The sequence below is a fragment of the Ranitomeya imitator genome, chromosome 6, assembly GCF_032444005.1.
Source record: "Ranitomeya imitator isolate aRanImi1 chromosome 6, aRanImi1.pri, whole genome shotgun sequence".
NCBI classification, from domain to species: Eukaryota; Metazoa; Chordata; class Amphibia; order Anura; family Dendrobatidae; genus Ranitomeya; species Ranitomeya imitator.
This window is the reverse complement of record NC_091287.1, coordinates 97,059,681-97,074,331: the sequence shown is the minus strand read 5'-3', so window position 1 is coordinate 97,074,331 and position 14,651 is coordinate 97,059,681. Positions and strand designations below refer to the sequence as shown.

Below are 14,651 nucleotides of genomic sequence, written 5' to 3'. Positions count from 1 at the left end.
GCTTTAGAGTCAGTAGAAATGTACCAACACCAGCTTTAGTATATAGTAACATATGGAGGCAGCACACCAAGTAAAAATTATTAGCCCATAATGACAGCGGCAGTGTTTTGGTTCTGATATATAAACCTTTCTCAAGCAGTGATAGGATGCAAATACCATATATTTAAAGGCAAAGTGATTAGGAAGGTGATTATACAATATTATAAAAATACATATAAAAGGTGAATATACAGATATTTGATCATGTGCATATGGTACATTAAAAATAACTGTAAGTGAAGGTATTATAGTATCACATTGTAAAGGTAAAGTGCAAGAGTGCTCTATTATGCAGGCAAATACAAGGTGAAAATATAATAATTAAATATAGCTCAGATGTCTCACCCTGTAAGTCACAGGATCATCTATATAATAAAAGACACATGTCAGAACAAAAGGCAGGCATGCAATGTGATTTCACATATGCACAGTGACAATTGAAGTAACTGGCACCATCTTGGAAAAGGTTAGTGAGGGCTGTGCACATGTCCGCACTTATTCAATAGTATGAAAGAATGTGAATTGACATAATAGTGTATGAAGGAAACCAGATGCATTGCTGCACATAGGACAGTGTTGAAAATGCCATCTTGCTAAAGGGCAAATGTACTGACAATAACAGCACCACCCTATAGATAGGCAGGAAAGATCCCAAGCTGCAAGGCAAATATAGGAATTACCCAGCAAAATCCCAGGAAACCCCCCAGAAGCTAGAGATGGTACAACTGAGATAAAAGAATATGTGAGGAAGGCTCAATCTTATTAAAGACACAGCACTCCACTCACAATCCATAAAGGGCACAGAGTACTTAGAGAAACTAAGCATAAAGGGATTAATTCTAATAGCCAAAAGTGGAAATGGTGGCATACATCCCAAACAGCTGTTGGTATTCACATGCGGTCTCCCATTCTTGCACTAACCAGGTGCAATGCTGCTTCACTTCCAAGCTCTGATGAGATCGGGCATATTCAGGGTGATGTGGCCATAGATACAACATGTTCTATAGAATATTTTATTGAGAAGGCAGTAACTCTTCAAAGAATAACATTCCTTGTATAAGATGAGTCATCACAATACAGGTGCTCCTCACAAAATTAGAATATCACCAAAAAGTTAATTTATTTCAGTTCTTCAATACAAAAAGTGAAACTGATGTATTATATAGAGTCATTACAAGCAGAGTGATCTTCAGTGGGAAAAAAAAGTTTTCTGGTTCTCACAGACCTGTAACTTCTTCTTTAAGAGGGTCCTCTGTCCTCCACTCATTACCTGTAGTAATAATAATAATAATAATAATTTTTATTTATATAGCGCCAACATATTCCGCAGCGCTTTACAAATTATAGAGGGGACTTGTACAGACAATAGACATTACAGCATAACAGAAATACAGTTCAAAACAGATACCAGGAGGAATAGGGCCCTGCTCGCAAGCTTACAAACTATGGGGAAAAGGGGAGACATGAGAGGTGAATGGTGTCACCTAATGGCACCTGTTGACAATCTTGACAATACCCTATAGATTCTCTATGGCGTTAAGGTCAGGCGAGTTTGCTAGCCAATCAAGCACAGTGATACTGTTGCTTTTAAACCCGGTATTGGTACTTATGTCAGTGTGGACAGGTGCCAAGTCCTGCTGGAGAATGAAATTTCCATCTCCAAAAAGCTTGTCGGCAGAGGGGAGTATGAAGTGCTCTAAAATTTCCTGGTAGACAACTGCACTGACTTTGGTCATGATAAAACACAGTGGATCTACACCAGCAGATGACATGGCTCCCCAAACCATCACTGATTGCGGAAACTTCACACTAGACCTCAAGCAGCTTGGATTGTGTGACTCTCCACTCTTACTCCAGACTCTGGGACCTTGATTTCCAAATGAAATGCAAAATTTACTTTCATCTGAAAACAACACCTTGGACCACTGAGCAACAGTTCAGTTCTTTTTCTCCTTTGCCCAGGTGAGACGCTTCTGGTGTTGTCTATTGGTCATCAATGTCTTGACACAAGGAATGAGACACTTGTAGCCCATGTCCTGGAAAAATCTACAGTACAGAGCAACAGTTTGGACACCTTCTCATTTAAAGATTTTTCTGTATTTTCATGACTATGAAAATTGTAAATTCACACTGAAGGCATCTAAACTATGAATTAACACATGTGAAATTATATACTTAACAAAAAAGTGTGAAACAACTGAAAATATGTCTTATATTTTAGGTTCTTCAAAGTAACCACCTTTTGCTTTGATGACTTCTTTGCACACTCTTGATACAGGAAAGATAAATATCTTGGTACCGTGTTAGCCAGTAGATAGAAAAATATTTAGAATTGAGAGTCCTCAGTGGTTGATACCTTTTAATGGCTAACTGAAAAGATTGTAACAAATTGCAAGCTTTCGAGACTACACAGGTCTCTTCATCAGGCAAAGACTAAAAACAAATTCTGAAGAATCACATATTTATGCACAACATAGCACAGAAACATAATTGTTTATCACTCATGGTAATTCTGCTTCATGTCACCTGTCTTATCCATGGTTTCCCCCCCCCCCCTTTTTTTTCCTCTGTGCTATGTTGTGCATAAATATGTGATTCTTCAGAATTTGTTTTTAGTCTTTGCCAGATGAAGAGACCTGTGTAGTCACGAAAGCTTGCAATTTGTTATCATCTTTTCAGTTAGCCATTAAAAGGTATCAATCACTGAGGACTATCAGTTCTAAATATTTTGCACACTCTTGGCATTCTCTTGATGATCTTCATGAGGTAGTCACCGGAAATAGTCTTCCAACAATCTTAAAGGAGTTCCCAGAGATGCTTAGCACTTGTTGGCCCTTTTGCCTTCACTCTGCGGTCCAGCTCACCCCAAACCAGCTCGATTGGGTTCAGATCTGGTGACTGTGGAGGCCAGGTCATCTGGCGTAGCACCCCATCACTCTCCTTCTTGGTCAAATACCCCTTACACAGCCTGGAGGTGTGTTTTGGGTCATTGTCCTGTTGGAAAAAAAATGATGGTCCAACTAAACGCAAACCAGATGGAATAGCATGCTGCTGCAAGATGCTGTGGCAGCCATGCTGGTTCAGTATGCCTTCAATTTTGAATAAATCCCCAACAGTGTCACCAGCAAAGCACTCCCACACCATCACACATGCTTCACGGTGGGAACCAGGCATGTAGAGTCCTTCCGTTCACCTTTTCTATGTCGTACAAAGACACTGTGGTTGGAACCAAAGATCTCACATTTGGACTCATCAGACCAAAGCACAGATTTCCACTGGTCTAATGTCCATTCCTTGTGTTCTCTAGCCCAAACAAGTCTCTTCTGCTTGTTTCCTGTCCTTAGCAGTGGTTTCCTAGCAGCTATTTTACCATGAAGGCCTGCTGCACAAAGTCTCCTCTTAAGGCCGGGGTCACACTAGACCGTAATACGGCCAAGTGCAATGCTGCGATTGTCTCGGACCGAGGAAAACTCTCGGCTCACTCGCACCCATATAAGCCTATGGGTGCGAGTGAGACAGCACACACCACTCGGATATCATCCGAGTGATGTGCGGTATAAGTGGACCCCAGCAATGGAGGAGATGGAGAAATTCATTTCTCCGCCTCCTCCGCAGCTGTGCTCCGATCCTCCCTGTGCGAGAGAATCGGAGCACAGACGCATGACACTCGGCTCCTGCTCTGCTGCGAGCAGGAGCTGAGTGTCATTAGCATATTGCATCCGATGCTCTCGCATCGGATGCAATACGCTAGTGTGACCCTGGCCTAACAGTTGTTGTAGAGATGTGTCTGCTGCTAGAACTCTGTGTGGCATTGACCTGGTCTCTAATCTGAGCTGCTGTTAACCTGCGATTTCTGAGGCTGGTGACTGGTGATAAACTTATCCTCAGAAGCAGAGGTGACTCTTGGTCTTCCTTTCCTGAGGTGGTCTGCATGTGAGCCAGTTTCTTTGTAGCACTTGATGGTTTTTGCAACTGCACTTGGTGACACTTTCAAAGTTTTCCCAATTTTTCGGACTGACTGACCTTCATTTCTTACAGTAATGATGGCCACTTGTTTTTCTTTACTTAGCTGCTTTTTTCTTGCCATAATACAAATTCTAACAGTCGATTCAGTAGGACTATCAGCTGTGTATCCACCAGACTTCTGCACAACACAACTGATGGTCTCAACCCCATTTGTAAGGCAACAAATCCCACTTATTAAACCTGATAGGGCACACCTGTGAAGTGAAAACCATTTCCGGGGACTAGAAGCTCATCAAGAGAATGCCAAGAATGTGCAAAGCAGTCATCAAAGCAAAAGGTGGCTACTTTGAAGAACCTAGAATATAAGACATATTTTCAGTTGTTTCACACTTTTTTGTTAAGTATATAATCACACATGTGTTAATTTATAGTTTTGATGCCTTCAGTGTGAATTTACAGTTTTCATAGGCATAAAAATACAGAAAAATCTTTAAATGAGAAGGTGTGTCCAAACCTTTGCTCTGTACTGTACGTGTGGTGGCTCTTGAAGCAATGACTCCAACAGCATCCTTGTGGATCTCCTCACACTGAGATAATGATTGTTGGGTGTTCATTGGCTCTAAGTCATAATCATCAACATCAACAGAAATAAACACTTGAAATAGATCACTCTGTTTTAATGACTATATCTAATATGTGAATTTCACTTTTTGTTTTAAAGAACAGAAATAAATTAACTTTTTGATGATTTTCTAATTTTGTGAGAAGCACCTGTATGTGATGTTAAAACACAATTCCAAGTAGGGACACTAGAAGAATAAGGTTAACTAGAGGGATAGAGGTAACTGGAGGGATAGGGGCAGGCATGGACTGGGGCTGAAATTCAGCCCTGGCATTTTAAATCACACAGGCCCATGCTGTCCACGTCCCCAAACACCAAATGGAATATATTACTATGAATCTTACTCTGGACAGAGGAAAGCAAGTGTGAGGAAAATGTATAATATAAGTTTTAGTTACCCTGCCAGCACATATAGGGTGGGCGTGCTGAGGGATTTTTGCACTTCTAACCATGGTCCTGAAAAACATATGGCAGCTGTAAAACCCCCCTCTCTTCCCCCCCCCCTGAATACAACAAACCAGCCCTGTGGCAGACACTGGGTAACCTGAAGCTTGTGTGTCAGCAGGGTGTGGCTTTAAACTGCAGGTGACCAATCCTGCAAAGCCACCTGCGGTCCCTCCCTTCTCAGTCAGGAATTTCTTTGTCTCCAGGGTCTGAGAACGTAAAGATCTCTGACCTCATTGAATATTATTAACCAGCCCTTTTGTGAGGTCACGAGGCTGGGGTTTAAAAGTCTCTACCCTTAACCCAGCCTTCAGTCCGAGTTTAGTCTGAGTTTTTTGCCTGAAAAGCTGTACTATGCATTGGGGTATTTGGGAGCACTGCCTATCAGCATGGTTTTGCCTGAAATGACCTGAGAACATGTGAATTTTACCTTTTCTCATTTAATCCCTTTATTTTATAATTACTTTGTACATATTTCAATTGTCTCTTTTGTAACATCTTTATATGCCTTTTTATAAACACTGCCTTAAACTTTTGGAGTAAAATATATAAATTACTAGTTTTGTTCTTCCTGCTCTAAAACGTACCCTAAGTCTTCTGAAGGGAATTACGCTACTGTTTTGGGTTAGCTTCGGACCCGTTTAATCGAAGCTGGTGGCAGCATACCGTGTGCTGTGCCTTTGGGAGTCGTTGTAGCGACTGCAGCGTTGATAATTATTGTTCCTGCCTGAGTGGGAGTATTTATATTGCCTCGCTGCAGCGTGCCCAATAGCCAGTACATAGCAGGCAGCCTTTCTGGCGACTAATTATCCTAGGTGCAGTACCTAGTCTGACCTGAGGGTGAGGGGGGTGCCAGAGAGCTGCAAGTTTTCAAGCGGAACTGTAAAGCGGAATATACATAAAATCCCTGCAGTTCGTGGTATATTGAAGAGCAGTGGGATACCTAAAATAAGCCCCTGCTGTAAACTAAGAGGTCAATAGCCTTGTGTGTGTTTTTTCATCACCTTGTAGCAGTGGAGGGATAACTAAGATAAGCCCCCCTGCACATGTGATAGCTGTCTGTTGGCCTAAAGTCACCTTGATCCGTGACGTAGGGGTGATGGTCACGGTGTGAATCGTAACAGCAAGATTTACTACAAGAACAATATTTCTAATGATACCCGTGGCCTGCTGGGGTAAGTGACAGAGTCTGCAACTTTGTGCTCCGTCACAACTCTTAGCAGTTTGGGTGTCTTGAGAACACCAATTCTGCTAACAAGGCAGCCCACGATCAGACAGGCACTTCTGGCATTTGCCACAATAGCCAGATGGCTAGTCCGTCCCTGGATAGGAGTAAGCAAATACTTCATTATAGGATACAATTCATTATATGCTCCACATTGAGGCCATTAGGTCTTGAAGTATTAGATATAGAAATCCACATCAAATCTTTTTTTTGAGCATTTGAACTCTATCCCCACACCTTCTAAGGAGAGGTACATGGTCAGTTATGCAAAAAAAAAAACTATGTGTGTGTCGTGTTTGGTCTTCTAGTTTTGCATTGTGCTTCCTGCTTTAGGCTGTAGACAAGTATGATGTGTTGGTTTGACATATGAGAGGTGATCTATAAATTACAATGTCAGAGTAGGAAATAAGATGGTACTTCTTACTTCAAATTTCATTTATATATTTGAGTAATACTTGACATGGCAGTCAGAGGAATAGGTTATGCTCATTACGATTTCCTTCAAGGGTAACCTGTTACATAATGGGATCCTGGCATAGATAGCTAGGGATTCATACATCTGTGCACACATTTTGGAAATAAATTGTGTTCCACTTGTAACCTTCTGGAGGATTATCTCAATCCCAGTTGTCACCATTTCTGCATAGTATGAGTTTAATATAAATGGAAATTCATGACATATGGTTAATGGCAAACGGCTGGGTGACATTTGCATTGTGGTGACTGATAAAACATTTTATTCATTCATTAATCTCTTTTTCCAGGGATGGCAATGTGACTACCAAGCAAATTGTGTTCATGCAGAGACCAACACTGCCCCATAAGAACAAGAAGAAGGAACCAAAGGTAATAGAAGTTAATTTAGGACATTGTGCGAATATAAGAAGGTGTACCATAGCATAACAGATACCAGTTAATATTTTCATAGATATGGAATAGCTTTAAGAGATATTAGGGTAGCAGTGACACTCGCGTCTTGGTGTACAAGGAAGTCAAAAGTTCCTGTTCCACATACACCAACGTGAAGATGTAATGAGGGATTCAGCACAGGGTTGTCAAAACACATCTAAGTCGGCCCCTAATCTAGGTAGCCATATTTACAACTGTGCTAGTGTAGCCTGATGATAGTGGAGAAAAAGTAACCTCAGCGGCTGACCATGCTGTTACTTAAGTGTAAATGACTATAAACGACCAACACTCAAAACCATATGTCGTCGTATAGTGGTAGATACTAGTGATTAGCGAACGTGCTCGGAGAAGGTGATATCCGAGCATACTCGGTGCTATCCGAGTATCTTGGGAGTGCTTGAATAATATGTTCGCGTCCCAATGGCTGCATGTCTCACGGCTGTTATACAGCCACAACACATGTGGGCGTTGTCTGCATTGCAGTATGATGCCCGTTACAGTTTCTCCACACACTATCCGTATTATGTCCCTAAGTATGATGGCCCCCACAGTCTCACCCCTCAGCCATCTCCACACAGTATGATGACCTCCTCATACTGCATGATGCCCTCACAGCCATCCCCACATAGTACTGTATGAGGGCTCCCACAGTCTCCCCCGTGGTATGACAGCCCCACACAGTATGATGGCCTCCAATCTAAACACACAGTATGATAGCACCCACAGCCCTTCCAGGTAAAATGACCCCACACAGTATGATGTCCCCACAGCACCCTACATACTTACACAAAATGATGGCCTTCACTTTTCCCTCATGCAGTATGATGCCCCAACACAGATTTATGGCCCTCATAGACTACCATATAGTATGATGGTCCCAACAGCCATCCACACACAGCTCTCACCATGCAGTATGATGATGGCCCTACAGCCTTCTCCACTTAGTATTGTGGCGCCAACATCACCCCTACACTTAGTATGATGGCCTCCACAACACCCACATAGTGTGATGGCCCCACAGACCTCCAGACACTCTCCTCACAGTACTCCTCACACAGTATGATGCCTCACAGCTCCTTCATATTATGATGTCCCCACATCCCTCCCTACAGAGTATGATGCCCCTACAGTGTCTCACACATAGTATGACAAGCCTACAAATACTCCACACACACCTTTTGAAGGCTCCCACATTGAATGAAGTCGTCTGCAGAGCCCCCCATACAGTAAGTTTTTCCCTTCAACACCCTTCATACACAGGATGATGGACCCCACTGCCCCCACACACTATGGTGCTCTCATACCACTCCACATAGTAAAATGACCCCTACAGTCCTCTCCATAAAATATAATAACCCCACAGCCCATGGAAGTACTAACTGAAGAAAATAAATACTGTATATTCATCTAACTCTGGTTCCTGGATAGTGCATCGGCACAGTCAGCGTTCCACGGTACAATCACAAACTGAGTGACACAGTGACATCATCACTCCTGTTAGGTTTGCTAATGACAGGTGTTATGAAGGCAATCCAGAAACACAGTGTGCTTAGCGATCAGAGCGCACACAGTGATCTGACAAATACCCAAAAATACAAGAACGAGCTCTGAGACGTGGAAACTCTGTAGACTGCACACCTGATCCTATCCTAAACACAACTAAAAGCGGCTGTGGATTGCGCCTAACAACTACCTAGGCAACTCGGCACAGCCTAAGAAACTAGCTAGCCTGAAGATAGAAAAATAGGCCTGACTTGCCCCAGAGAAATTCCCCAAAGGAAAAGGCAGCCCCCCACATATAATGACTGTGAGTAAGATGAAAAGACAAAACGTAGGGATGAAATAGATTCAGCAAAGTGGGGCCCGATATTCTAGGACAGAGCGAGGACAGTAAAGCGAACTTTGCAGTCTACAGAAAACCCTAAAGCAAAACCACGCAAAGGGGGCAAAAAAAACCCACCGTGCCGAACTAACGGCACGGCGGTACACCCTTTGCGTCTCAGAGCTTCCAGCAAAACAAAAGACAAGCTGGACAGAAAAAAAGCAACAAAAAAGCAAAAGGCACTTAGCTATACAGAGCAGCAGGTCACAGGAACAATCAGGAGAAGCTCAGATCCAACACTGAAACATTGACAAGGAGCAAGGATAGCAGCATCAGGCGGAGTTAAGTAATGAAGCAGTTAACGAGCTCACCAGAACACCTGAGGGAGGAAGCTCAGAAGCTGCAGTACCACTTGTGACCACAGGAGTGAATTCAGCCACAGAATTCACAACAGTACCCCCCCCTTGAGGAGGGGTCACCGAACCCTCACCAGAGCCCCCAGGCCGACCAGGATGAGCCGCATGAAAGGCACGAACAAGATCGGAAGCATGAACATCAGAGGCAAAAACCCAGGAATTATCTTCCTGAGCATAACCCTTCCATTTAACCAGATACTGGAGTTTCCGTCTAGAAACACGAGAATCCAAAATCTTCTCCACAATATACTCCAATTCCCCCTCCACCAAAACCGGGGCAGGAGGCTCAACAGATGGAACCATAGGTGCCACGTATCTCCGCAACAACGACCTATGGAATACATTATGTATGGAAAAGGAGTCTGGGAGGGTCAAACGAAAAGACACAGGATTGAGAACCTCAGAAATCCTATACGGACCAATAAAACGAGGTTTAAATTTAGGAGAGGAAACCTTCATAGGAATATGACGAGAAGATAACCAAACCAGATCCCCAACACGAAGTCGGGGACCCACACGGCGTCTGCGATTAGCGAAAAGTTGAGCTTTCTCCTGGGACAAGATCAAATTGTCCACTACCTGAGTCCAGATCTGCTGCAACCTATCCACCACAGAATCCACACCAGGACAGTCCGAAGACTCAACCTGTCCTGAAGAGAAACGAGGATGGAACCCAGAATTGCAAAAAAAATAAAGAAACCAAGGTAGCCGAGCTGGCCCGATTATTAAGGGCGAACTCAGCCAACGGCAAAAAGGACACCCAATCATCCTGGTCTGCAGAAACAAAACATCTCAGATATGTTTCCAAGGTCTGATTGGTTCGTTCGGTCTGGCCATTAGTCTGAGGATGGAAAGCCGAGGAAAAGGATAGGTCAATGCCCATCCTACCACAAAAGGCTCGCCAAAACCTTGAAACAAACTGGGAACCTCTGTCAGAAACAATATTCTCAGGAATGCCATGCAACCGAACCACATGCTGAAAGAACAAAGGTACCAAATCAGAGGAGGAAGGCAATTTAGCCAAGGGCACCAGATGGACCATTTTAAAAAAGCGATCACAGACCACCCAAATGACTGACATCTTTTGAGAAACGGGAAGGTCAGAAATGAAATCCATCTAAATATGTGTCCAAGGCCTCTTTGGGACCGGCAAGGGCAAAAGCAACCCACTGGCACGAGAACAGCAGGGCTTAGCCCTAGCACAAATCCCACAGGACTGCACAAAAGTACGTACATCCCGTGACAGAGATGGCCACCAGAAGGATCTAGCCACTAACTCTCTGGTACCAAAGATTCCAGGATGACCAGCCAACACCGAACAATGAAGTTCAGAGATAAGTTTATTAGTCCACCTATCAGGGACGAACAGTTTCTCTGCTGGACAACGATCAGGTTTATTCGCCTGAAATTTTTGCAGCACCCGCCGCAAATCAGGGGAGATGGCAGACACAATGACTCCTTCCTTGAGGATACCCACTGGCTCAGATAAACCCGGAGAGTCGGGCACAAAACTCCTAGACAGAGCATCCGCCTTCACATTTTTAGAGCCCGGAAGGTACGAAATCACAAAGTCGAAGCGGGCAAAAAATAACGACCAACGGGCCTGTCTAGGATTCAAGCACTTGGCAGACTCGAGATAAGTCAAGTTCTTATGATCAGTCAATACCACCACGCGATGCTTAGCTCCTTCAAGCCAATGACGCCACTCCTCGAATGCCCACTTCATGGCCAGCAACTCTCGATTGCCCACATCATAATTACGCTCAGCGGGCGAAAACTTCCTGGAAAAGAAAGCACATGGTTTCATCACTGAGCAATCAGAACCTCTCTGTGACAAAACCGCCCCTGCTCCAATCTCAGAAGCATCAACCTCGACCTGGAACGGAAGAGAAACATCTGGCTGACACAACACAGGGGCAGAACAAAAACGACGCTTCAACTCCTGAAAAGCTTCCACAGCAGCAGAAGACCAATTAACCAAATCAGCACCCTTCTTGGTCAAATCGGTCAATGGTTTGGCAATGCTAGAAAAATTACAGATGAAGCGACGATAAAAATTAGCAAAGCCCAGGAACTTTTGCAGACTTTTCAGAGATGTCGGCTGAATCCAATCCTGGATGGCTTGGACCTTAACTGGATCCATCTCGATAGTAGAAGGGGTAAAGATGAACCCTAAAAATGAAACTTTCTGCACACCGAAGAGACACTTAGATCCCTTCACAAACAAAGAGTTAGCACGCAGGACCTGAAAAACCATTCTGACCTGCTTCACATGAGACTCCCAATCATCTGAGAAGATCAAAATGTCATCCAAGTAAACAATCAGGAATTCATCCAGATACTCACGGAAGATGTCATGCATAAAAGACTGAAACACAGATGGAGCATTGGCAAGTCCGAACGGCATCACTAGATACTCAAAATGACCCTCGGGCGTATTGAATGCAGTTTTCCATTCATCTCCTTGCCTGATTCTCACCAGATTATACGCACCACGAAGATCTATCTTAGTGAACCAACTAGCCCCCTTAATCCGAGCAAACAAGTCAGATAACAATGGCAAGGGATACTGAAATTTAACAGTGATCTTATTAAGAAGGCGGTAATCAATACACGGTCTCAGCGAACCATCCTTCTTGGCTACAAAGAAGAACCCTGCTCCCAGTGGTGATGACGATGGGCGAATATGTCCCTTCTCCAGGGATTCCTTCACATAACTGCGCATAGCGGCGTGTTCGGGCACGGATAAATTAAATAATCAACCTTTAGGGAATTTACTACCAGGAATCAAATTGATAGCACAATCACAATCCCTATGCGGAGGTAGAGCATCGGACTTGGGCTCTTCAAATACATCCTGATAATCAGACAAGAACTCTGGGACCTCAGAAGGGGTGGATGACGAAATCGACAAAAATGGAACATCACCATGTACCCCCTGACAACCCCAGCTGGATACCGACATGGAATTGCAATCCAATACTGGATTATGGGTTTGTAGCCATGGCAACCCCAACACGACCACATCATGCAGATTATGCAACACCAGAAAGCGAATAACTTCCTGATGTGCAGGAGCCATGCACATGGTCAGCTGGGCCCAGTATTGAGGTTTATTCTTGGCCAAAGGTGTAGCATCAATTCCTCTCAATGGAATAGAACACCGCAAAGGCTCCAAGAAAAACCCACAACGTTTAGCATAATCCAAATCCATCAGATTCAGGGCAGCGCCCGAATCCACAAACGCCATGACAGAAAACGACGACAAAGAGCATATCAAGGTAATGGACAGAAGGAATTTGGACTGTACAGTACCAATGACGGCAGACCTAGCGGACCGCTTAGTGCGCTTAGGACAATCAGAAATAGCATGAGTGGAATCACCACAGTAGAAACACAGACCATTCAGACGTCTGTATTCCTGCCGTTCAACTCTAGTCATAGTCCTATCGCACTGCATAGGCTCAGGTTTAACCTCAGGCAGTACCGCCAAATGGTGCACAGATTTACGCTCGCGCAAGCGTCGACCGATCTGAATGGCCAAAGACAAAGACTCATTCAAACCAGCAGGCATAGGAAATCCCACCATGACATCCTTAAGAGCCTCAGAGAGACCCTTTCTGAACAAAGCTGCCAGCGCAGATTCATTCCACTGAGTGAGTACTGACCATTTCCTACATTTCTGACAATATACTTCTATATCATCCTGACCCTGGCACAAAGCCAGCAAATTTTTCTCAGCCTGATCCACTGAATTAGGCTCATCGTACAGCAATCCGAGCACCAGGAAAAACGCATCGACACTACTCAATGCAGGGTCTCCTGGCGCAAGAGAAAATGCCCAGTCTTGAGGGTCGCCGCGCAAAAAAGAAATAATAATCAAAACCTGTTGAATAGGATTACCAGAAGAATGAGGTTTCAAGGCCAGAAATAGCTTACAATTATTTTTGAAACTTAGAAACTTAGTTCTATCTCCAAAAAACAAATCAGGAATAGGAATTCTTGGTTCTAACATAGATTTCTGATCAATAGTATCTTGAATTTTTTGTACATTTATAACGAGATTATTCATTGAAGAGCACAGACCCTGAATATCCATGTCCACACCTGTGTCCAGAATCACCCAAATGTCTAGGGGAAAAAAAAAAGTGAACACAGAGCAGAAAAAAAAAAAAAAATGATGTCAGAACTTTTTCTTTCCCTCTATTGAGAATCATTAGTTGGGCTCCTTGTACTGTTAGGTTTGCTAATGACAGGTGTTATGAAGGCAATCCAGAAACACAGTGTGCTTAGCGATCAGAGCGCACACAGTGATCTGACAAATACCCAAAAATACAAGAACGAGCTCTGAGACGTGGAAACTCTGTAGACTGCACACCTGATCCTATCCTAAACACAACTAAAAGCGGCTGTGGATTGCGCCTAACAACTACCTAGGCAACTCGGCACAGCCTAAGAAACTAGCTAGCCTGAAGATAGAAAAATAGGCCTGACTTGCCCCAGAGAAATTCCCCAAAGGAAAAGGCAGCCCCCCACATATAATGACTGTGAGTAAGATGAAAAGACAAAACGTAGGGATGAAATAGATTCAGCAAAGTGGGGCCCGATATTCTAGGACAGAGCGAGGACAGTAAAGCGAATTTTGCAGTCTACAAAAAACCCTAAAGCAAAACCACGCAAAGGGGGCAAAAAAAACCCACCGTGCCGAACTAACGGCACGGCGGTACACCCTTTGCGTCTCAGAGCTTCCAGCAAAACAAAAGACAAGCTGGACAGAAAAAAAGCAACAAAAAAGCAAAAGGCACTTAGCTATACAGAGCAGCAGGTCACAGGAACAATCAGGAGAAGCTCAGATCCAACACTGAAACATTGACAAGGAGCAAGGATAGCAGCATCAGGCGGAGTTAAGTAATGAAGCAGTTAACGAGCTCACCAGAACACCTGAGGGAGGAAGCTCAGAAGCTGCAGTACCACTTGTGACCACAGGAGTGAATTCAGCCACAGAATTCACAACACACTCCACCTGTGCTGGGATCCTGACTTTCTGGGCATGCTCCTGCCATTCTGTAAGCTCCAGGTCTAAAGCAACTTGCGAACTGCAGAATGTAGAGTGGTAGGGAAGGGAGACCATGGGTGCATGTGAGTACAGTTAATAGCGGTAGTTGGTCCAGGTGAACCCCTCTATGTGAATGAGCCTGGCACCTATGC

At 43.8% G+C, this 14,651-nt stretch overlaps 1 protein-coding gene across 1 annotated transcript in view; it reads left to right on the top strand.

Annotated features, from left to right (window-relative positions):
- The window catches only part of RFTN1 (raftlin, lipid raft linker 1), a 485,181-nt gene that overhangs the window by 459,197 nt on the left and 11,333 nt on the right, over positions 1-14,651 (top strand). Inside the window, exon 9 of the mRNA XM_069729954.1 lies at positions 7,061-7,142. Coding sequence (XP_069586055.1) covers positions 7,061-7,142 — 82 coding nt within the window. The remainder of the gene's footprint in view (positions 1-7,060; positions 7,143-14,651) is intronic.